General features: G+C 37.4%; 1 protein-coding gene across 1 annotated transcript in view; it reads left to right on the top strand.

The window, feature by feature from the left end:
* The window catches only part of LOC111147609 (ubiquitin protein ligase E3D), a 138019-nt gene that overhangs the window by 43112 nt on the left and 68772 nt on the right, over positions 1 to 26135 (top strand). The window contains 3 exon segments of the mRNA XM_022503764.1: positions 3356 to 3425; positions 4405 to 4513; positions 6588 to 6751. Of these exon segments, the coding sequence (XP_022359472.1) occupies positions 3356 to 3425; positions 4405 to 4513; positions 6588 to 6751 (343 nt within the window).

Genomic DNA, 26135 nt, shown 5'->3' with positions numbered 1-26135 from the left:
CCTCTGGAGTAAAATGCCTTCATTGTAAAACTCATATTATTCTCACAAATAATTTGTCAAGTAGTGTTCCCCATACAACCACAGATAAATAAGTACACAAGTAAACTAGACTTCCATCGACAAGAACTAACAAAAGCAACAAACAAACAGAAACAGACTTCTGTTAGTAGAATTTACACATGTAAACTGGAACAATCATGCTTTCCTGTATTGAACAGTATAAGAGGTTTGAAGGCATCAAAGGCAAAGGAAACAACAGCAAGCATATTTGGAAAAGATCTACAATAGAATTTCTAAAAAATATATATAATGGAAATTTAGAATTTAGTGGATGATTTTTTTTTTTTTTTTTTTAGAGATTTTGCTTATTTATTTGACAGAGAGCTCAAGCAGGGGGAGGGGCAGAAGAAGAGTTGGAGCAGCAGGCTCCCCGCTGAACGAGGAAGCCGATGTGGGGCTCAATCCCAGCATTTTGGGATCGTGACCTAAGCCGTAGGCAGATGCTTAACCAACTAAGCCACCGAAGCTCCCCTTTAGTGGATGATTTAAAGGCAGATTATGTACAGCTTGGAGAAAGAATTCATAAATAGAAGGTAGATAAGAAGAAGAATCCATAATCCAGCACAGAGAGAGAAGAAGGCAAAAATAGAGGAGAAAGTAAGATGTAAAACATATACCAAGAAGATCTAACATGTTTTTTTGCTTTTTTAGTTTTTACTTAAATTCCAGTGAACATACACTGTAATATTAGTTTCAAGTGTATAGTTCAGTGATTTAGCACTTTACATACAACACCTGGTGCTCATTAAACAAGTGCCCTCCTTAATTCTCATCACCTGTTTAACCCATCCTCTTACCCACCTCCAGTCTTGTAACCATCAGTTTGTTCTTTGTAGTTAAGAATCTGTTTTTTTTTTTTTTTTTAATTTTCCTCTCTCTTTTTTTCCTCTATGAATTTTTTTTAAGAGAGAGAGAGTGGAGTGGTGTGGAGAGGGGTAGAAGGAGAGACAGAATCTTAAGCAGTCTCCACACCGAGTGTCAAGCCAGATTCAGGGCTTGATCTCACAACCCCGAGATGACCTGAGCCAAAATCGAGAGTCTGATGCTTAACTGACTGAGCCACCCAGGCGCCCCCATTTGTTTTGTTTCTTAAGTTCACATATGAGTGAAATTATATGGTATTTGTTTTTGTCTGAGTTACTTTACTTAGCATAATACTCTCTAGCTGCATCCACATTGTTGTAAATGGCAAGATTTCATTCTTTTTATGGCAGAGTAATATTTCTGTGTGTGTATGTGTGTGTGTGTGTGTGTGTTTGTATACACACCACCATTCATCAGTCACCGGACATTTGGGCTCTTTCCATAATTTAGCTATTGTTGATAATGCTGCTATAAACATCAGAGTGCATATATCGCTTTAAATTACTATTTTTTTATTCTTTGGGTAAATACCTAGTTTTACAATTGCTGAATCATAGGGTAGTTCTATTTTTAACTTTTTGAGGAATCTTTGTACTCTAACCTATTTTTAGTTTGACTTCTAGAAGGAAAATATAAGGGGCAATATTTGAAGAGATAATTGCTAAGAATTTTACAAAAGTGATACAAACAGTAAGCTTAAGGTTGAGGAGGTGCAAGAATTCTAATTAAATGAAACCCAAGTAAGATGAAAAGAAGTCTATAGTGAGACATACAGAATGATACAGCAAAACAAACAAAAACCAGAACATCTTAAAAACAATTGAAGAAAAATGACATCACTTTCAAAGGAGCAGTAATAATGAAAGTTTGAAGATAATGGAATCCAAGTGTCAGTGTGCACAAAGGTTAAAAACTGTTAACCTAGGATTTTATATGGTGCAAATGTTCTCCTGTGAATCAAGACAAAGAAGTTTTGTGACAAAAACTAGAATAATCCATTTCTGTTTTTTTTTTTATTAAAAGAAATTGTACTTGTGGAAGAATAGAATTCTATCTTAATAGAATAGAAGAAAATCATCCCAAATAGAAGGTCTAAATTCAAGAAGGATTGGTATAGACAGTGGTAATTATGTGGGAGACATTAAGGGGATGCTAACTGCATAAAGCCATAATAACAATATCTTAAAGGATTAAAATTAGAGAACTAAGTTATAGTTCAACAGCAGCTAGAAGGGATCACTTCATAATGTTAAAAGGTGCAATTCTGCATCTAGTAACATGATTTCAAAATAGCAAAATGAAAAGTTGAACTTAAAGGAGAAGTAGATAAATTCATCATCATGGCTCTAGATATGTAATACGCTGTTAAACTGTCTATTGATTTTTTTTGCCTTTTTTGGTATGTTACATTGAACAATTGAAAACATTTTCAGAAAATGTACTGAGAATAACCCTCCATTTTACTTAGACAATTAAAATTATTTGGCACACCATTCTCAATGATTGCATAGAATTCACTTGCCTAAATGTGTAATTGTTTAGCCCAACCATTCTCAATTTTTAGAGAAATTGTTTTCAGTTTAATTAATACAAGCATTTTTACAGGTATGAATATTTCTTTGAGATAAATTCTTAGGTGTTTAATGATGGCATCAGAATATATTTCAGGTCTTCATTAAGTGGCTTTCCAGAAATGTATCATTTGCAGTTCTGATAGCAGTATGTGTCTAAGTGTACCCCTTTCTCCATATCATCATCATTGCTTATGTTTTGTCATTCACAAATATTTGTTTGATGCTGCAGAATATCTCCTTTTAATTTGTATTTCCTTTATTACTAATGAAAAGAAACATTTTTCATGGATTTTTTAAAAATTCAGAATGGTTATGTTTCTATTCATTTCTATAAGATACTTAGTTTACTGTTCAAATTTTTCTATAAACTAAGTAATTAGATAACCAGATTTGTTGGGAATTGTGCATTAATAGACTCAGTGAGATTCTGGGAAATACTAATGTGAGGTTTACAGCATCTTTTCATGGGTTTTGGGACACTGTGATTCAAAAGCCTTTTCCAGTGACTCCTAGGTTTGTGACTATAGAAATGGGGAAATAACTGACTAGTTTGTACTAAGTGAGCTATGGCTGTAATGTGGCTGATTTTTCCAACCTTCCATGCGTGTGAACAGAGTGTCACTGTGCCAAGATTCATTTGGGCATGTGTTCTAAAACACCAGGCTCAGGATGCTCTCCTTGTGTCTTGTTGGTGTCTTACACTAAGTCATTTTGGGAAAATTTTTACTGAAAGCGAATTTTACCAGTATGTGTACAAAATATTTAGTTTGGGATATTGTAATTAGGACCAGTATGCCCACCATAAAAATGTTTTTAAATTTAAAATTAGATTTTAATTTTCTTACTTTTGTTTCTAGAAACCACCAAGTTTTATATGACGGAGATAATTATTCAGCCATCTGAAAGAAAATTTTCTATCATAGCAAGGTACAAATAGCAAATTAAGTTTATTCTGCAGTTTCAAATGTGGAGAATGATAGGTACAATTAATTATTTGGGAATTCATTTTTATTTATACCTCTCTTTATTTAGAAAAGAAAAATAAAGGCTTTTGAGGCAGTTGAACCAAACCACACATACAAAAGACTTGAGATTCATTTATTGTTTGTTTATTACATAGTGGCATAAATAAATGTGCTCATCATATAAATCTTCTAAACCTGAAAGTTTTTTGTGCTTCTTTCTATTTGTCATATATCCAGGGTCTCATAACTTAATCACCAATAGGTTTTTGAATAATTATTTCTGGGATTAATTTGACTTATTTAAATTTGAAACATGAGTCAGTTTTCAAATGATTCCTGTGTTTTCAAAAAAAAAGTTACTTAACCACTAAATCCATTAGCTTTTTCTTTCTTTTGAATCTTTTTTATTTTGCAAACAGAAGTTAACTGTTTCAGTTTATTTATGGATATCTAGAAATTATGGCAATCTGAATATAACCTTAAAACTTATCCTCCTGTAAATATTTTGATTCTGTGCCTCAGCTCTGACTCTTTGAGGGGATGGATGCAAATGGAAGACATCATATATAATACTGTCTAATGTTTGGGACGAAATACCTCGCCTTCTCTTTTAACTTACTGTTTAATGTGGGGCAGCACAAATGGAATATTGACTTGACTAATACGGTATTTTTTATTCAGTCAAGGGGAATAGTTAGGTTTGGGATGGGAAGTGTGTTAAGGATTGGAGAATAGGTTATAAGAAGACTGGAGGAAACACAAATACATTAAAATATATTAAAATCCACATTAGCACAGTCTGCAAAGGGATGGGCAGCATATAGAAAAGTCAGGCTGCACACACGTTTGCCTTTTAGTACCCTGTGGGTATTTTTGGGTCCTCTTGCCATTTAGAGTTATTATGAGAGGCACATTGTGAAAATTTATTTCTTTTCAAACAGGTCTCAGTTTGTACAGAGTGTTATTGCCCAGTGTCTAGTGGAACTCTCCGCTGCTAGAAGCACTTTCAGATTCACTATTCAAGGTCATGATGGCAAAGCGTACATCCTGGTAAGAAGTGATTTCTCCCAGCTTTCTGTAGTGTGGTAATCCAGGGTCTCAGAAATTCGTTAGTCTTGCCATTCTTTTTTAAGTCTCAGGTCTAGAAAAGAAATGATCAGAAATTTGAGTTTGTAATATCAGTTTAATTCAAAATCAACTCCCTTAATTTGATAACAATAGATCAAGTGCCTCTATGTGCTAGGTACTAGGGATATAGAAAGAAATAAAACCTGATTCCTGCTCACACCACAAAATAAAGTTCTTCACTCTAAGTCGTTCATGGCATTTCTTGGTCACTATAACTTAATTCTGTTTCTGTCACTTTTTTCCCCCCTATTGATTTTCCCCCTATTTTTCCCTTTGATACTCTTCTGTTTAAAATATGTTCTGTTGTTCCTGTTTTTGTGTGTGTGTATGGGGTGAGAATGCTTAACATGAGACCTCTCTCTCTCTCTCTCTCTCTGTCAAATAAATAAATAAAATCTTTAAAAAAATAAATTCAAAAAACTTGTTTGTTATAAAAGTAATACCTTCGGGGCGCCTGGGTGGCTCAGTGGGTTAAGCCACTGCCTTCGGCTCAGGTCATGATCTCAGGGTCCTGGGATCGAGCCCCGCATCGGGCTCTCTGCTCAGCAGGGAGCCTGCTTCCTCCTCTCTCTCTGCCTGCCTCTCTGCCTACTTGTGATCTCTCTCTGTCAAATAAATAAATAAAATCTTAAAAAAAAAAAAAAGGTAATACCTTCTTGAAACATTCAGACAACATGAGAAATGTAAAAGAAGTGGTATTCCCCCAACTTTTCTTCTCTCCTTGTCTTGCTGTATGTAGGATTTGAAGGTAAACATTACTAACGGTATGGTGTGTCCATCAGCGTCTTCTCCCTCTCTGGGTATAGCTCTCTTGTTCATACACTCACATTTCTGCTTTTCTGTTTGTGAAACATACCCGAATCACATGACGAGCATTTTTCTTTATCATGTTTACTTCACTCAACAGTATATCATAAGGATTGTTCCTTGTGAGTGTAAGTATAGACCAGGGTCTTTCATGCCTAGAATTCCAGTGTGTGGCTGTTAAAGACAGTGCTTCAATGAAAATAATCTTTGCATGTGTATTTTAGTACTTCTTTAGAAATAGACCTTTCTAATCTAAGATGGTATTAGAATTTGTGTTTTTTAAACTGGTAATTATCACCCACCAGAAAATGTACTCATTTGTCCCATGTAGTGAGACATTCTTGGTACCCTGCCCAGGTCCTCCTTACTCAGACTGGTGCACCCATTTCCCAGATGCTGAGACATGTGGGCTGCTAATTGTGCTCAGCTGCCTTGTCTCCAGAGGCATGCCCTCACATGACAGGTGCCACCTTGTTCAGGAAGTCAGGTCTTCCCCACCCCTGCCTTGGTCAGTCTACTGCCAGTGATTTGACCCTGGGTTACAGAAAGCAGAGGCCTCCTGTCTCGAGGTGGGACAGACAATGTAGGTGCCATTCTTGCATCAGAGCTCCCCGGGGGATCAAGCTGAAGTATGACTGCAGCTGAGCCCCTCAATGAACAGCATGCGTCCAAATTCCAAAAAACGCTCTTCCACCAGCAGTCCAGACCCCTCTATTGAACTGAATGTCACCATCTCTGTACTTGCCAATCTAATAAGTGAAAAATGGTGGCACATGATTTATACATTTCCTTATTACTAACATTTTTATATATGTTCATCACTTATTTCTTCTGTTACTTCTGTTCATATTCTTTGCCTTTATTTCTGTTGGACTGTTTTTGGCCCCTTCTTAATTCCTGGGAACTCTATATATTACAGATAATAACTTTGTTATCTATATATTAACTATTTTCTCCTAGTTGGTTGTCTTTTTTTTTTTTTTTTTAAACTTTATGATCTCAGCAGCTCTACTAGATGTTACACTTTGAAAGACTTACCATACTTAAAAATTATTTCAGGGTTCTCCTGTCTTTTTTTTTTTTTCTGGTATTTTTATAGTTTTGTGTGTATTTCGTTTTTAGTGTTATGAGATACAGATAGGGTGATGATAATATCCTTATACTTGGGCCTTTCTCTCCGTATCTTTAGCTATGGCTTTTAAACTCAGATAGTCTGGTGATTGAATCTTTGGGAAGTTCCAAAAGTATCAAAAAGTTCCCCCTGTTGGAAGATAACTTGAAGGCAGATTCCTGTTCTGCCTGGAATGCTGTCAAGGTCCTCTACCAGCCATGCATCAAAAACAGGAATGCAAAGTAAGTTGTGCTTTCATTTTTCTCATTCCACATTATGTTTTAGTTTCTTTTGCCATTTGGTGTTGAGAAATTAATGAATTAAATGGTACCATACCAACTCCCTATTTGAAGCTTCTAGGAGTCCTGCTGCTAAATATTATGCTTTAAAGTAGATTGAATTATTACAGATGATTCATGTTAGTTGCAGAAAGCTTGCTTTTACTGAAAATAATTGATCTTTTTCTTGTAATCTCAGCTGTCTGTGCATATGGCTGCAGTGCTAAATCAAGCATCAACAGCTATGAATATTTACTGATAAAAGCACTTTCCAGGCATTCAGGATGCAATTGGGAACAAATCACAGTCCTTTCTTTCCTGGGTGTGTCATTGTAATAGGGGGAAGGCGGACCATCCGCAAAAGTGGCATAAAATCATGGACTGATGGGGCTCCTAGTGAGAGCCCGGCACTCATCCGAGCGCTCTGGCTCACTGAAGCCTAGCATCAACCTGTGGGATAGATACTGTTATCACCCTCATTTTAGAGATAGGGACACTAAGACACAGGTGTTGGAAGTACTCCAGTGAAATAAAAAGCAAGGCAAAGTAGTTGGGGGGCAGTAGAATAGGTGTGGGAGGTTGTCATTTTATATTGAAAAGTCAAGGAAGTTTTCTCAGATAAGATGATATTTAAGTGGAAAACTTGAAGGAAGTGAAGGAGTGAGCCTTATCTGAGAGAACAGTGTTCTGGCAGAGGGAACAGTTGGAAGTTTACCCTTGTTCTGTTCTCTCCAATGAGTTTAATCAAATTTGTAATAAGAACAGGAAGATCCCAGTCTTTTTCTGGGGAATAAATAAGAAATTTTGAAAAATTGCTCTTTTCTCTTTTGGATTGTACAAGCAGTACAAATCATAAAATATTCAAACAGTTGAGACATATGTAAAGTAAAATATAAAAGTTCTCCACCATGTCCCTCTCCGGAAGTAAAAGTATATTGTGTACTCTTCAACTCCTTTTTCTATTTATTTTTTATCCTAACATAATTTGAATGATACAGATGTATTTTTTACACTTAAAAAAAAAAAAGGCAACACTGTAGAGTCTTGGAGATTCTTTCCATGTCAGTGCTTGGCATTTTATGAAATGGATATACTATAAATAATTTAACTATTTTTCTGTTGTTAGATTCTTGGGTTATTACTGTTTTCCTGCTATAATTAGCATTGCGCTCGCTGTGTTGTTACACAAATTTGTTCTGTAATTATGTGTACTTATTTTATGAGGGATTTCTAGAAGTAGAATTGCTGCGGCAAAGGTATGACTTTAAAATTTTGATAGATAGTATCAACTTACTGTGTAAAGAAGGCCTTGGCCATTTATACTCCTACCTAAAGATCCTATAAATGCCACTTCCCTAAAGCCTCACAAACTGCCATTTAGAGTTTTGCCCGTCTGATGCCAGTCGAAGTGAAACAGTCCAGATGATTACCCTTGTGTTGTTTCGAGGTATGATCAGAGACTGTCACTTATGCTTTGATGCTTTGGGGACTTCAGTGCATGTGTGGCCTAATACATAGTCATGTTTTAAGCTGTTGGTTGCTTGTATCCTCTATTGTGTGTATTTGTGCATGTGTGTACTTTTGTATATTTAGGCTTACATAGTGAAGCTTATTAAAACCTTTCACATTTTTTATTCCTTTGAAATGTGCATATTTTGAGAGGGGTATGTTAAATCACACTATGATTATAGAAGTTTTTTTGTTCTGATTTTGATATCAGTTTTTGCATTATATATTTTGAAGCTGTTTTTAGGTACATAAATGTTTGTGCCATGACACGTTGACTAGTTGCATATTTTATCCATGAGAGATTTTTCTCTCCTTCCATTTGATGCATTTAATTCCAGTTTGCCTAATGTTAATATTATATTTACTTTCCTTTTTTTTAAATTACTAATTTGGTGTACAGTAGTCCCCTCTTACCTGCAGTTTCATGTTCTGTGGTTTCTCACCTGTGGTACCTGCCATCCACAAGCAGATGACCCTCCTCCTGATGTATGGTCAGGGTCAGTCGTAGCTAGCTAGGTCATGGTGTCTCCATCACTCACCTCACTTCATCTCATCACATAGGTATTTTGTCATTTCACACCATCACCATCGTAAGAAGGGTGAGTTCAGTACAAGAAGGTATTTTGAGAGAGAAAGAGATCACATTTACATATCATTATAATTGTTCTATTTTATTACTAGTTATTGTTAATCTCTTACTGATTTATAAATTAAACCTTATCAGAGGTATGTATGTATAGGAAAAAAGCATAATATATATAGGGTTGGGTACTCTCTGGGGTTTCAGGCATCCACTGGGGGGTCTTGAAATAGAAGCTCCATGGAAAAGGGGAATGTTTTTCCATTTCGTTTTTTACAGCAGTCCTGTGTTATTTTGTCTGAGGTATGTGTCTTGCTAACATGTACCTTATAAACCATGTAGGTGGATATTTTGAAACTGACTGGGGCACCTGGCTGGCTCAGTCAGTAGAGCATGCGACTCTTGATCTTAGGGTCCTAAGTTCAAAGCCCTACGTTGTGTGCAGCCTACTTAAATTAAAAAACTAAAAAAAAACCAAACAGGTGAATTCGGAGAAGGACAATTATCATATGATCTCACCGATACGTGCAATTTAAGAAACAAGGCAGAGGATCATAGGGGAAGAGAGGAAAAAAATGAAACAAGATGAAACCAGAGAGAGAGAGAAAAAAAGAGACTCTTAATCTTAGGAAACAAACTGAGGGGTGCTGGAGGGGTGGTGGGTGGGGGGATGGGGTAACTGGGTGATGGACGTTAAGGAGGGCATGTGATGTTATGAGCACTGGGTATAATATAAGACTAATGAATCACAGACCTATATCCCTGAAACAATAATATATTATGGGTTAATTAATTGAATTTAAATCTTAAAAAAAACTAATAAGTGCCAAAAAAAAAAAAAAAAAGAATTAGCCAAAGATATAGATATTTGGTGAGTGTTGGAATAAAGCAAATATAAATGGTCCATTAAAAAACAAACAAAAATCAGGTGAAAACAAACTCCAATATGGCAGTCTATTGTAAAAGTGAATTTAACCCACACTTACTGTGATTATTGATTTAGTTGAACTTAGTCTATGGTCTTTTACACTGGTTGTCTTCTCTGTATCGTTTCTTGATGATTTGGAAGTAAAAAAAATATCTATTTCAAGTTGATTTTTAGTGGTTAACCTGAAATTTTTAACATATGTATTTAAACTTTTTTTTTAATCAATTTCTAGATTTAACTGGTATCCACACTCTTCACCAGAGCAAGAAAAGACTCTTTTTTGTTTGTTTGTTTGTTTGTTTTTTTAAAGATTTTATTTATTTATTTCATAGACAGAGATTACAAGTAGACAGAGAGGCAGGCAGGGAGAGAGGAGGAAGCAGGCTCCCCGCTGAGCAGAGAGCCCCACGCGGGGCTCCATCCCAGGACCCTGGGATCATGACCCGAGCCGAAGGCAGAGGCTTTAACCCACTGAGCCATCCAGGCACCCCAAGAAAAGACTATTAATAAAGTTTCACATTTCTTCTTTCTCCCCTGTCTCATGCACTCTCCTCTGTGTTGAGATCATTTATGATTCTGCTGCTAGTGGTTCCTTCTTCTTAAAGAAGCCCTCCCCCATTTCGTTCCCTCTTACACTCATGTATGGCGGCCATAAATGTCTTTATATTTTTATTGTATGTCTATTTCCATGAAAATATTTGATGTTTTTAAAATATTTATAAATAGGGGGCACCTGGGTGGCTCAGTGGGTTAAGCCACTGCCTTCGGCTCAGGTCATGATCTCAGGGTCCTGAGATCGAGCCCCGCATCGGGCTCTCTGCTCAGCAGGGAGCCTGCTTCCTCCTCTCTCTCTCTGCCTGCCTCTCTGCCTACTTGTGATCTCTCTCTGTCAAATAAATAAATAAAATCTTTAAAAAAAATAAATAAAATAAAATATTTATAAATAGTGTTATAATATGTATCTTTTTGCCCTTTGTTCTTCACTTTATGGTCTTTGTTTCATTGTTTGCTTTGATAAAATATGCCCTTTCATAGTTCTTTTAAAGTTGAACTGTAGCCAGTCCTTGAATACCTGATAATCTCTTATATCTCTCTGAAAACCTATAGGATTTCTCTTTATCTTTGTTTTTCTAAGATTTCATACACATATATCTAAATGTTAGTGTTTATTCAGAATTCTCTCCTGTCAAAATCTATTCTTATCTTACAAATGAAGTATTCCCTCAATATCTGAGAATAATAGTGATGCTTCAAGTCTTCTGTTTTCTCCATTAACTCTTTCCTTTGGGTGTTAACTCTGTTCTCTTTGAAAGATTCTTTGTGTTTGATACTTTGTTTCATGATGTTGCTTTTCCCAAATGTTTGATGCTTCCACTAGAATTCCTGGGCTTGGATGTATACTTGGTGTGAATCAGGACCTCATCTATCTTGCTCATTACTACATCTAGATGCATAGTTCTTCTCCTCCTCCTCCTCCTCCTTCTCCCTATCCCCCTCCCCCTCCCTCTCCCCTTCCTCCTCCTTCTTCTTTTTCCGGAGAGAGAGGGAGCATAAGCAGGGGGAGTAGCGGGCTACCCACTGAGCAGGGAGCAGAATGTGGGGCTCAATCCCAAGACTCTGGTATCACCACCTGAGCCTAAGGCAGATGCTCAACTGACTGAGCCACTTAGGTGCCCCTAGATGAGTTCTTGTAGAAGTGCTCAATATATACAATTTATGGTCACATTTAACAAAACATTTGTTAAGTGAATGGTTCACAGTTTTCTGCTTATCTTTATATTTGATAATTACTATTCGTCTATAGTGACTGTAGGGTCTTGTTACCATAGTCTGCTTTTATGGATTCGTGAAGGAGAACTCAAAGGGCATACCAGTTTGGATTTGCCAGTTTGTCTTTTGACAGCTTTTGGGTGCTAAGGAAAGGGAATTGGTAGTAGATTAAGTTACAGTGGTGAACCTATATTCATTATTGTGAAGAATCTTTACACTGCCTCTCTAGAGAGTGACAGGGATTCAGTGTACTGTCTCATTATTTCACTCATTCTTAACAAATCCCTGTGACACTGGAAATACAATGACTATAGTCAGTTGTGTTCTGCTGTATTTGATTAGTGGACTTTTTTTCAAAACTTTGTATGTTATGTCTTGGGGTCATAATAAATGAGTTTTATGAGTTCAGTTTGCCTGTTGTATGTAACTTCTTTTGTTTTGCTTTTTCTTTTACTATTGGTTGACTCTGTATCCCCCAAAGGTAGTAAAGGAACTTCATACATTTGGTAAGCATCCTGTGAGTTACTTGCTTTTGTCTTTAAGGACATTGATGTTTAAGAGACATTAGTTTCTTTCTTTGGGGGCATTACTGAGTAAACTATAGACTCCCTGGCATATTTTTGGCACGTGGGGTGGTACATTAACTATTTTAGTCCAATCGACTGCAATTTTATTTTATTTATTTATTTATTTATTTATTTTAGTGGAAGTGTGGATTGCCAGATGGCAGTCTAAAAGAGGAAAATAGCAAATGTAACTATGGTTTTAGTTCCTTGAGCACACACAAAAAGTGGCAGGTAATATATTTAGAATATTCTTTCTTTCTAGTAATAGGCACACATGTCTCTTAACATTTTGAAGTCTATTGTTTTTTTTATCCCCCTACCCCCTGCCCAGTTATCCTACAACTTACTTGTTTAGTTTACATATCTGAGTTTAGATCCTAAATGTTAACTTTTAACATTAACCTAAGTTAATGTCTGCAGTTTAATTGTGCTAATTCATCAATTCATCCATGGCCTCGTATTCTCTCCACTGGAGTAATTTTGTTGCTAGGGGATATTTGTCAATGTCTGGGTCATTTTTGATTGTTACAACTTGAGGTGCTATTGGAATCTAGTAGGTAAAGCCCAGGATACTCTTCTTGGGGGGGGGGGCATTTTTTTTTATTAACATATAATGTATTATTTAATTCAGAGGTACAGGTCTGTGAATCATCAGTCTTACTCATTTCACAGCACTCACCATAGCACATACCCTCCCCAAAGTCCATAACCCAGCCACCCTATCCCTATCCACCCCGATCCCCCAGCAACTCTCAGTTTGTTTCCTGAGATTAGGAGTGTTCGTGGTTTGTCTCCCTCCCCGGTCCATCTTGTTTGATTTTTTTCCCTCCCTTCCCCACCCGACCCCCCACCTGCCTCTCAAATTCCTTCTATCAGAGAAATATGATAATTGTCTTTCTCTGATTGGCTTATTTCACTTAGCATAACACCCTCTAGATCCATACATGTCATTGCAATATTTCATTTTTGATGGCTGCATAGTATTCATATATATATATATATATATATATTTTATACACACACACATATACATACATACATACATATAAATAAAACATCTTCTTTATCCATTCATCTGTTGATGGACATCTAGGTTCTTTCCATAGATTGGCTATTGTGGACATTGCTGCTGTAAACATTGGGGTGCATGTGTCCCTTCAGATCACTACATTTGTATCTTTAGGGTAAATACCCAGTAGTGCGATTGCTGGGTCATAGGGCAGCTCTATTTTCAACTTTTTGAGGAACCTCCATACTGTTTTCCAGAGTGGCTGCACTGGCTTGCATTCCCACCAACAGTGTAGGAGGGTTCCCCTTTCTCCACATCCTTATCAAAGTCTGTCATTACCTGACTGGTTAGTTTTATCCATTTTGACTGGTGTGAGGTGGTATCTCACTGTGGTTTTGATTTGTATTTCCCTGATACCAGGGGATGTTGAGCACTTTTTCATGTGACTGTTAAGCCCAGGATACTCTTAAATATCCTACAATGCCTCAGAGAGCCTCTATAACAAAGAATTATACAGCCCAAAATGCCAGTAGTGCCGAAGTTGAAAAACACTGTCCTAGTCTATCTCCTGAAATCAAGCTGTGTCTACCCTTCCCTCTGGGTTTCACAGCCCACAATTTTCTTGAAATTTTATTTAGGCCAGCAAATAAGAGAAGTTTTACTGCAGCATGGCTACTAACCTCTATAATCCCCAGGTTAACTTAGAGTAAACTGTTAAGTACAAATATTATATGATTATTGTTACACTTCTCCCATTTTCTCTTAGAGAAACATGAAAAATAGATTTTTTTGTAGTAAGGAATGATGAAGAATTTTATAGGTTTCAAGTCCTTTGTTCTTATGTATTTAAGAGAAAAGAACTTACAGGAATGTAATCAATAAGTGTAAAAAAGTGGGTTTTTTTTAAAAGCTGAATTGAATTCTCTTCATTATTTAAGTTAAATGAGTCCGAGTACTGGTAGTAACTCTTCCCTTGTTTTTTGAAAGATAAAATATGTGATTAAAAAATCTGGAGAATTTGAACTGAGAACTATTCTGTGTTCCACAATTTGGTAGAAGCATTTTCTGGCAAAATATATTGAGGAGGAAATGATGATACGTTATACTCACTGCTAGTTTTGGTGAATTTAGAGATTATAATTTGTAAACTAACTAGGCTTTCCTTTGTTGGTTCTGTCTTGGTAAAAATTGTTTCTAATAAGGAAGTATTGTTTTGCCTTAAGACAGTTGTCATTATTGCTTTTTAAAAAAGATTTATTTATTTTTGAGAGAGAAAGAAAGCAGGAGTAAGCGAGCATGGTGAGGAGGGGCAGAGGGAGAGGAAGAGAGAAACTGAAGCAGGCTCTGTGCTCTGACTTGGGGCTTGATCTCACAACTCTGAGATCAGGACCTGAACTGAAACCAAGAGTCAGATTCCTAACCAACTGTGCTACCAAGGCACCCCCATTATTGCTTTTTCTAATGAAATAGAAACACATAAATCACACCCATATACATTTCATGTGCATAAAATAATATTAGTAGTTGTTTTTATTTGTGAAATAGTACTTTTAAATCTGTATTCTCCTTTTTAGCAGAAAAATTGAAATTCTGCTTTATTTTTTTGAATGAGTAAAAACCACGTAGTATAAAATATACCATCCTAACCATTTTTAAGTATACAGTTCAGTGATGGTAAGTATATTTACATACATATCGTGAAAGAGTTCTCCAGAACTTTAACGTTCTGCAGCCGAAACTCTACATCACACAACTCCTTTTCCTGCTGCCCCCAGCCCCTGGTAACTACCATTCTATTTTCTGTTTTTAAGAAGTTGACTATATTAGTCTGCCAGGCCTGTCATAACAAAATGCCAAAGGCGGGATGATTTAAAAATGAGAAACTTATTTTCTCAAAAGTTCTGGAGGCTGGAAGTCCGGGATCAAGGTGCCATCAAGATTGGTTTTTAGTGAGGCCTCTCTTCCTGGCTTACAGACAGCCACCATCTCCCTGTGTCCTCACATGCCCCTTCTTTCTGTGAGAGCAAAGAGAGAGTAGATGGGGAAGCAGTAGAGACGGGGAGGAGATCTTGCTTCTCTTCCTCTTCTGATGAGGACAGCAGTTCTGAGTAGAGCCCTATTCTTATGACCTCATTTAACTAAGTACTTTTTGAAAGGCCGTATCTCCAAATACCATCACTTTGGGGGCTAGAACCCTGACTCTAGTTCATATTCAACATAAGAATTTTGGGGGAGCACAATTCAGTTCACAACACTGACACTTTAGATACTTGATGTAAGTGGAATCGTGGAGTATTTGTCTTTGTGTAACTGTCTTATTTCAGGTAGCATAATGTCCTTAAGATTGTTCATCTGTGTTGTAGCATGTAACAAGATTGCCTCTCTTTTCAAGGCTGAGTGCTATTGCATCGTGTGTGTGTGTGTGTGTGTGTGTGTGTGACACTTTTTGTTTATCCATTCATCCGTCAGTGGACATTTGGGCTGCTTTTTGTGTATTATGAATAGTGCTGCTTTGAACTTGGGTGTGCAAATATCTTTCTGAGATCCTGCTTTCAGTTCTTTTGGAGATATACCCAGAGGTATGATTACTGGATCAAATGGTAGTTCTATTTTTAATTTTTTGAGGAACCTCCACACTGTTTTCCATGGTAGTTGCAGCATTTTACATTCCCACTAAGAGCTCTTCTAATTTCTCCACATTCTCACAAACACTTAATCATTTTCTGTTTTTTTTAAGGATTTTATTATTTTTTTTAAATTTCATTTATTTATGAGTGCAAATGAGTGCACAAGCAGGGGGTGGCAGAGGAGCAGAGGAAGAGGGAGACACAGACTCTCCTCTGGGCACAGTGGTTGATGTGGGACTTGATCCCAGAACCCTGAGATCATGACCTGAGCTGAGGTTAGATGCTTAACCGACTGAGCCACCCAGGCGCCCCTTAAGGATTTTATTATTAAGTAATCTTTATGCCTCAAACTCACAACCCTGAGATCAAGAGTTGCATGCTCCACAGACTGAGCCAGCCAGGTGCTCCTATTTTCTGTTTTTTTAGTAATAGCCATTCTCATGGGTGTGAAGTGGTATCTTACTGTGGTTTTGATTTGCATTTCTCTAATTGGTGATATTGAGCATCTTTCATATACTTGTTAGCCATTTGTATATCTTCTTTAGAGAAATGTGTGTTCAAGTTCTTTGCCCGTTTTTTTTTTTTAATTAAAATTTTTTCCATTTAAATTCAATTAATTAACATATAGTGTATTTTTAATTTCAGAGGTAGAGTTCAGTGATTCATCAGTCTTATAAAATACCCAGTCCTGTCCACGTACCCTCCTTAGTGTCCATCACCCTGTTACCTATCACTCTACCCCTGCTCCCTGCAACCCTCAGTTTGTTTCCTATGATTAAGAGTTTCTTATGGTTTGTCTTCCCCTCTAATTCCATCTTGTTTTATTTTTCCCTCCCTTCCAGAATCTGTGCTTCTGTTTTGTTTCTTAAATTCCACATATGAGTGAAATCATATGGTAATTGTCTTTCTCTGATTGACTTATTTCATTTAGCATAATACCCTCAAGTTCTATCCATGTCATTGCAAATGGCAAGATTTCTTTTTCTTTTTTGATGGCTAAGTAGTATTTCATTGTGCGTGCGCGCGCGCGTGTGTGTGTGTGTACCTGTGTGTGTGTGTGTACACATATATGACATCTTCTTTAGCTATTCATCTGTCGATGGACATCTTTCCATAGTTTGGCTATTGTGGACACTGCTGCTATAAACATTGGGGTGCAGATGCCCCTTTGGATCTTTACATTTGTATCTTTGGGGTATGTACCTAATAGTGCAGTTGCCATGTTTTAGGGTAGCTCTATTTTTAACTTTTTGAAGAACCTCCATACTATTTTCCAGAGTTCTTCGTCCACTTCTAAATCAGGTTATTTGGTTTTTTATTGTTGTTGAATTGTGGGAGTTAATGTACCCTGATAATTAACTCTTTATTAGACATGACCTGTAAGTATTTTTTCTTAGTCTGTAGATTATGATTTTTGATTGTGTCTTTTGATGCACAGAATCTTTTAAGTTTAATGCAGTTCCATTTATTTTTGCTTTGTTGCCTGTGTATTCATAAAATCATTGTTAAAGTTTGTATAATTGAGGTGCCGTATCTGACGTGTCAGTCACTATCATTGCCTAAGGTTAAATTAGGTGATTTTGAGGAGATTTAGAGGAATTTGTCCTTTTTGATTGATGAAAACATAAAGCAAATGTTAATTTATGCTAATTTTATATTCAGCAAAATATTTAAGACCTGTTATTTAATAATTACATGACTTACTAAAACACTTCACATGAATTCATTTGGATAGTGTCAGAATACTATGCTAGAATGAATGGATGAATGAATGAGCAAAGAAATTTGTGTTACCAACCCCTAACGAGCACTTTATTAAACCATTTAAAGTGTCTTCTGTGTCCCCACATAGAAGTCACAGGCTGACATTGTCAGTGCACTCTACTTAGGGGCATTGCTTTTGCAGAATAGGATTAATTTAGAGTTCAGGTGTAAATGTCCAAGTCTTAGATTTTATAAGTGAGGAAACTGAGACTTACTTAGAGAAATAATTAGTCACTTTTATAGTTGGTGATAGAGCCTGAATTTGAGCCAGGTTGTCCTGATTCCAAATTTACTTCTTTATCATTATATCATGTAGTCCTTCACCATAAAATTTTAGGAGATCTGAAAATGTCACCGTAAATGTATATTCTTCCTCAAGAATAGTTCCTTTGGTAATTTAGAATGTGTCAGCATTTTGATTACTCCCCAAAATATATTGCTCACTATACTATATTCAGTAAATATTTATGTATCTTAATATGTAACATCAGCAGTGGAAACTTCTGATTTATAGTATGTTCATATCTGATCTAGATCAGAATTTAAGGATACAAATGTGATTTTTTTCAGAAGTCAGTGCCTTAGTTTCTTAGAACAGGAATCCATTGAAAGGAAATTAATCTGAAAATACAACAAAGTTATCAAATACCTCTGGGGAAAGAAAAATGCTTCTTTGGCAAATACTTTTTACACATTTGTCTGCTAATACCATATTACCACCTACACGTACCCATCTAGAAGTTGTTCCTCATTACCAAGCAAGTTGAGCACATGCTTCCTTAATTTGTAATTGGAAAATTACACTGTGTTAGTACAGTGGCCTAAATTAAAACTTATTTTATTTGTAATTCTTATCCATGAATTTATAATCATTAAAGAAGATACAGGAAATAAGACTGTGATGTATAATAAAAGTGAGCTTTTCCCTCGAGATTCTAGTCAAAACAGGTTTTACCTGTGGAATGCAATTCATCCTTGGAATCGCTTTCTGGAAGGAATCTGGTTTCCCTCTTCTGATGCAAGAATGTAAGATAAGTATATAAGCTGTGGGGGCAGAAAGGGCAAGGGGACTGGGATTGTCTAAAGCAGGATGGAGAATGTGAGTTTGAAATTGTTACTTCACGTTCCTGTATTTTCTAAACATGTGTTAGGTATTTTTATGAGTCCAACCTGAAGTAGTTGTCTTCACTTTTCATGCAGAAGGGTTTGGGTTTTTCTTTCCTCTTTTTTATTACCTCCTACTATACTTTGTATTGTATGTGATTCCAAAACAGGAGACCAATGATTACTGCCATAAAGAAATTTATAATAAAGTTAAGGTAACATGTACAAAGACAAGTTCTTTGAAAAGAGCAAAATCTACTTACATGCTAGAAGGGTTTTCATGGAAAATCATATTCATTAGCTGAATCAAAGAAAATAGAAAAGAGTTAAGAAGTAGTTTCCTCCACTCCACCCCTACACCAGTAAAAGCTGCAGAGGGCTGGGCAGGGAAAGCATGCATGTTTTTTCTTTCCTTTTCTTTCTTTTTTTAGGACTATTTATTTTTTGAGAGCAAGAGAGAAAAAGTGCACAAGCAGGCGGGAGGGGCAGAGGGAGAAGCAGACTCCTTGTTCAGGGAACCCAATGTGGGGCCTGATCCCAGGACCCTGAGATCATGACCTGAGCTGTAGGCAGACACTTAACTGACTGAGCCACGCAGGAGCCCTGAAAGCATGCATGTTTTCATGTAGGGAACTCCAGTAGGCTGTTGCCAATGCAATGGCAGGTGGCTTGCAGAGGGGTTGAGTGGGAAGTGGAGGGTGGTAGTCATCTGCCCGTAGAGATGCTCCATATAGCTCTGTGGCATATGAGGGTCTCATCAAAAGCTTTTGTTTGAAGAAAGGGTTCCAGAGCTGATACAAAAATGTTTGAGAACCACTGTTCTCTCTGCTGAGCATTTCACCAGACTGGGCTTGAATTCTCTGGGTTGTGGCAAAGTCACTACTCAGCAAGACTGACAACATTGAGATAATTCTAATTGACTGAATGGTCTTCCTTTTACTGAGCTGAGATCTATTTCCCAGAAACTCTCATCCAGAGCTACCAAAAATCAATCTGTTGATTTTTGAATATGACAGCTCTTTAAGTATTCAGATAATTCGACATTCAGTCCTAGATTTTCTCTTTTCCAAGTTTAATAGCCTCAAATGGAACGGTTTCAGGCTTCCTTTTCCTTGTGCAGTCTCTTTTTTTCTAACGTGGTCTCCTTTCCTATTACCATTTTGATTGCCCATAAAAAGATGTTGCCCCAGCATCCTGTCAGCTTTACATAATAGGTTGAATCAGAGAGCAACTAGAGCTAAGGATTCATCTTCCAGGGCTGTTTTAGATAATTTAGATATAAAGGAAAGAAAGCATTTACAATGGTACCAGACAGGAGAGACTGAATTTCAAGAGCCCATTGAATTTGGACATTAAATAAAAAAGTATTCAACCTCAGGTGTTCAAGATGGTCATTTGTTCATTGATTCAACAGATATTAAATTCATACTACAGAGCTAGGTATTAGAAATAGAAAATTGAGCTAAAAGAGATCTGATGCCTTGCATCACAGATCTTAGTAGAGTCTGTGGGAAAGACATATAAATGATCAGTGCTACAAAGAAGAACTATAGAGTGCTAGGAGAGCAAATCATAGGGAGACCAGCCAGGTTAGAATAGGACTCCAGGAAGAACTGATGCTTGACTACTCTCTGAAAGATGAGAACAAGCAAACTATGTGAAGAGGCTATGGGCTTGCCCATAAGAAAGCAATACAGAAGGACCTGTGGTGGGAGAGAGCATAGTGAGGGCAAGAGATGGGAAGAACACCAAAGTGGCTACACTGGAGAGAGTGAGAAACGGGGACAGGATAGGAGGAGCTAGACCAACTCAGGATCTTAGAGGCATTTTAGAGAGCTTGTCTTTGTGTTTATCCTAAGAAAAATAGAATCTATTAAATGTTTTGTCCAGGGTGAGATGGTTTAATTTATGCTTCAGAAAGATTATTCTGGCTGCCAACCAGGATACAGTTGGATATGGTAGATCAGATAGGAGGCTATTGCAGAGGCCCAAGAGAAATGACTATAGTGGATGATGGCAGCTGAGATAGATTTGAGAGATTACTATAGTAATATTGCAGTGTTTGTGATTGATTGGATTTTGGAACCAAACCACTATTTATTGGGGTAGATAACATTGGAGGAAGATCAAGTTTTGGGAGAAGATCATGAGGTCTGGTTTTATACGTGTTGAGTTTGAGTTACCATTTGAGTCATTCAAGAGGAAATAACAAATAGAAAGTTATATATAGACCTGGAGTTCCGATGAAAGGTTTGGGCTGTGTTTTTAAATTTGTGAGTCATCTGCATATTGGTCATAATTGAAGGTGGATTGTTTAGGAAAGGACAGGTGGGATTGTTTAGGAAAATAGGATGGAAGGACTGAGCTGTGAAGAACTACCCACATTTATGGGCTAGAGAAAGGAGGATGAGCCTAGAAAGGAGCTAAAGGAACAGCAGGAAAACAACAGAGTACTGTTCCATAGAAGCTGAGGGAAGAACAAATTACTTTAAGAGGAAGAAGTGGTCAGATGCTGCTGAGAGGTCAGATAAAATGTTGAGTATAAAACATGTATTGGATTTAGGTTGAAACGGTCTTAAGTGATCTTAGCAGGGATTGTTTTGTCAGGTGACAGAGCTGGAAGCTGGATTGGAATGGGTGAGCAGTGAGTAGAAGGTGATGTGACAGAGACAACTGTTTCAAGAAGTTTGGTTTTGAAAGGAAGGTGCGATAGGAAGTGGATGGGGAGCTGACCAAAGTGAGGCAGGTAGGTTTAGACCCTCTTGAGCCTGTTAAAAAGCCAACAACAAAGAGCCTGTTGAAAAGAAGAGGTTGATTACATATAAATACTAAGTGGTGGTTCATTCCAACAAGGCGGGAGGGGCTGGTATCTCCAGCTCAGGTGTAACAACTAACCTTAGGAACAGGGATGATTCCCTTTCTGTAATAGGGAGGAAGATCAGAATTGGAGTGGATGGAAGAGGTTTGCATACTAGGTTTGGGGACCATGGGACACTCGTCCTGTGATGGCTTCTATTTTATCTATCAAGTAGGAGTGATGGGGAAAGAGGCATAAGAGGAAAAAGGATGGGTGTAATGGACAGTTGGAAGTTTGAGGAGAATGGAGAAGATTGAAAATGGTCATTTAGGGAGGAGGTGAGTGAGACGACTAGACATGTGTGGGATTGGTAGGCAGTGTTCATTTCCCGTTGAAGTTTGCGGTTGTGGATTTACAGTGTGACTTTGGCCAGTGTATCATTGATCTGAGTATCAGCACAGAGAAAGCACAGTTGGGGTCAGCAAGATTCAAGCTTTATTGTCTTGATGCAGAGGGTTTTGTGTTATTTTGTGTTATTAAAATGATGGACTACAGAATCTACGTGGCCTGTTTGAACGAAGACTAAGAGTTGGAAAAGGACCTTGGCTTCTCAGCTACTAAATGTAGCTGCAGTAGGGGAGAAATTTACTTTTAATTGTATAGCTAAAGCATCAAATGTTATTTTAAAAATACCAGATTACTGATGGGAAGTGACCTCTTTTAAATATATTAAGGAAAACTGTAGTACTTTAAATGGAGCTTTAAGCACTTATTTAAATATATGCTCTGAGTTAAATTTTCTTCAAGGTTTTCCATAAGATTTTTGTAAGATAAGATTTTTGTAATCCCAATTTATAAGGAAATTTATTGGCTTAATGTGAGATAATGAGTATCATAGAAAGGGTGCTTAATCTTCCATGTCTGCCAGAATTTCAGTTTGACATTGTTGTCTAAAGCAACTGCAATGGTCCTGGTTGGTTCTGCTTTTATTCTAGACATTGAGAGTGAAAAATGAACCTTTGATTCTGAGGTCAGCTGCAGTAGAGGGAATTCAGTTTCAGTAGCACTTGGAATTTTTTTTTTTTTTTTTTTTTTTTTTTTAAATCAGATGGCTGCAGGATCCTGGAGCCCTCTGGGTACTTGTACCTCAATTGGAAACAAGATCCATTGGACTTCTGTCATTGGCCTCTCCATTGTTAAGGCTGGCCACTATTGTAACATCTACTGTACAAGTAAGTGCTTGTCTCAGGGATCTAGGTGGGGCTTCAGGCCCGTGACCTCCTGCAATACTGCCGGTCTCCATGGGACGCCCTCTATATCCCTGCATCACAGCAGCTGCCAGAACCTCATGCCAACCATTTTATCTCCTGTGTTAGAGGAATATTATCTCCCTACCTTAAAAAAAGTAATCACTCATAGCTCCCCCAGGTAAATGATGAAGGCATTCTCCTCGTAAAACAACTTCAAGATCATGGAATAAAGCTCAAATCCCCTTGGCCACCATCTCAATTTCCAGTTCCCCTTATAGAAGTCACCTCTGTAACCACTGTTGATCTCAACATAGACATATGTATGTAAGTGCCCCCAGGAGTGTCTCTAGAAATGTTCTGTGTGTTATATTTTGTGTATCTTTAGTGTGTTAGCTTTTGTCTATCTTTTCCTTTTTCTCATCATATATTTTAGTACCCTCCCACAGTCTGTGTTTTTACTCAGCATTATATCTTCTCAGTACATATACATCTAGTTAATTTTTCACAACCGTAAGCTGTTTCATAATGTAGGTAGTCCATGGTTTCTTGTGTCATTCTGTTGCAGTTTTTACATTTTTCCCCTGATTCTAACAATTCTGTGGTGAAGGTCCTTGTACACCCTCCCCAAGCAGTTCTGCCAGGACTTGTTTAAGGTGGACGGGAAGAAGTGGATTTTCTGCTCCTGGGATATATTTCTTTTACATTTTTTAAATAAGTGTTTTATTTGGGTTAGTTTTAGATTAAAGCAGAGTTGCAAAGATAGGACAGATGGCTCCTGTGTATGAACCCTTCACCCAGTTCCAGGTTTGCCTCACATTACCTTACATCACCCTGGCACCTTTTTCAAAACTAAAAAACCAACATTGGCGCATTCATATTCACCAAATCCCAAGCTTTCTTGGGATTTCACCACGTCTTCTACTCATGTTCCTTTTTGTTCCAGGATCCCATCCATGTTGCTACATTGCATTCATTCATTGTGTCTTCTTTGTCTCCTCTGGTCTTGAATAGTTTTGTAGACCTTCCTTATTTTCCAGAGGGACTGGTTAGAGATTTTCTAGAATGTCTTTTAATTTGGGTTTATCTGATATTTTCCTCCTGGTTAGACTGAGATGATGGGTTTGGGAAAGAATACCATCATATTATATCAGGGGGTACAGGCTATCCACAACCACCACTGGTGTTGCACGCTGTGATCACTTAGCTAAGGTGGTGTTGGACAATTTTTCACTGTGAAGTGACTTGTTTCTTTTCCACATTCTGTTCTCTGGAGTCAAGTCAGAGTCCAGCCCATACTCAAAGGGGAGGGGGAAAGGTAAGCCCCATCTCCTAAAAAAGGGGTATTACCTATATATGTTATTTGGAATTTTTACATAAGGAAGATTTGTTTCTTCTATTTATTTATTCAGTTATTCTTATCTGATGGACTCATATATATTTATTTCCTACCTCGGGTTATAATCCAACACCACATTATATATTTCATTATTTATATGTTTGTTATTAATTTATTTTGTTGTTCAAATTGTTCCAGTTTTGGCCTTTGGGAGCTCTTTTAGGCTAGCTCCTGTGCTCCTTTGACATGCCCCTGTACTTTTAATTTTTGATCACCCTTTTAACTTCCCGATACTGCAGAATGCTCCAGACTCTTATTTTTCCCTGCCCCAGCCCTAGAATCTGCCAACCAAGGAGCCCTGGCTCTTTTTATTAGAGAGTGGGAGTGGCCCCTTACTATTGATATTTTAAATTTTAATAGATATTGTCTAGTTGTTCTCCCAGGGGCTGTTCTCTTTGGCACTTTTACCCTTCTCCTCATACCTATTCCAGTGTTTGATACCGTCAGGTTTACTAATTTTGGCCAATATGATAGAACTGCATCTTTTTTAAATGAGTGTTTTCCTTAGTATGGTTGAACATCTATGTTTATGTGTACCAGCCATTTGAGTTTGCTCTTTTGGGAATAGCCTGTTTGTGTTATTTTGCATACTTAAATATGTGTTTCGAATGTGTGAGAGTGTGTGTGTGTGTGTGTGTACCCGCACATGTGCGTGGGCACTTGTGTGCACCTGTGTTTGATATTAGGATTTCTTTTTTTTTTTTTTTTTACAAATTTTTTTTTTTTTAAAGATTTTATTTATTTATTTGACAGAGAGAGATCACAAGCAGGCAGAGAGAGAGGAGAGAAAGCAGGCTCCCTGCTGAGCAGAGAGCCCGATGCGGGGCTCGATCCCAGGACCCTGAGATCATGACCTGAGCCGAAGGCAGCGGCTTAACCCACTGAGCCAGCCAGGCGCCCCTGATATTAGGATTTCTTACAGATTGTGAATCTTAGTCTTTTATCTGTTGGAAATATTATTTTCCAGCCTGTAGCTTACTTTTAAACTTGGTTTATGATGTCTTGTGACATATTTGATCCTATCAAAATTAGGATCCTATTATAATTGGATCCTGTCAAAAGTAAAATTAGAATTTGTAGGCTTTTGCTTTTGTGTCGTGTTTAAGGAGATCTTTCTAACAAGTCCACCTGTGCTTTTAGTTTAGTCACTGAAGCTGATGATCCAAAGATCACATGTAGTCACCTGGTAAGCAAAATCATTTACTTTTTCTCAATCCTGAGCATTCATCCTTATTCACCATTTCTTCTTGGACATATTTGCCATGGCATTTTCCTGGTTTTCTTCTGGCTTATTTGACCTCTTCCCTTTCCTTTGTTTTGACCTCTTCCCTTCCTCCCTTGCCATTTCTACTTTTTCCTATAGCGTGACAACCTTGTCCCAGACTTCATTTTCCCTTTTGCTAAAACTCATCTGCTCTCGTGGTAGAAACTCTAATTTCTGTTGAGTAAAAACTTTCAAGTCTTCATTTTCAGACCTAACTTTCACTAAGTTCTTTGCTTATATCTCCATCTTAATTCCAGGTATTCTCTGCCAGATATCCCACTGGCTTCTCAAATTCAATATGTGCAAGGTGGAAGAAATTCATTAACATTCCTGGTGAACATATGTTTTCCTCCCATTTGTATCTATCAGTGGCATCATGATTCTCCTAGTCACCCAGGCTCAGATCCTGAAGGTGGCCATTAATTGTTTTCTGATTTTCCTACTTCCAGCCGGTTAGGAGATCATGTACAGTGTTCTTTGAAAATCTCTTCATACCTGTTCGTTTTTCCTTTAGTATTGTTGCCAGCCTAGTTCAGGTGTTCCATTACTCTTCATGTGGAAGTTATGGGCGTCTATTGAGCTTGCCAGAACTCTGTAAACCAGCCTACATTCGTTCTGTAGCCAGCCTGGCCATCCCCACTCACATCACTCCCTTCCTTTCTGCCTCCCCAAAATTTTTATATCCTTGGATCATTATATGAGTTCTTTTACAGCCTGGCTCTGATTTAACCACCTTAGCCTTGCCTGGTTCTATGCCTGACACATCTTCTCTCATGTCCAATCA

Source organism: Enhydra lutris, unplaced genomic scaffold (genome assembly GCF_002288905.1).
Source record: "Enhydra lutris kenyoni isolate GAN:26980312 unplaced genomic scaffold, ASM228890v2 scaffoldscaffold17, whole genome shotgun sequence".
NCBI lineage: Eukaryota > Metazoa > Chordata > Mammalia > Carnivora > Mustelidae > Enhydra > Enhydra lutris.
The sequence above is the reverse complement of the archived record's forward strand: the minus strand, read 5'-3'. Positions and strand labels throughout refer to the sequence as shown.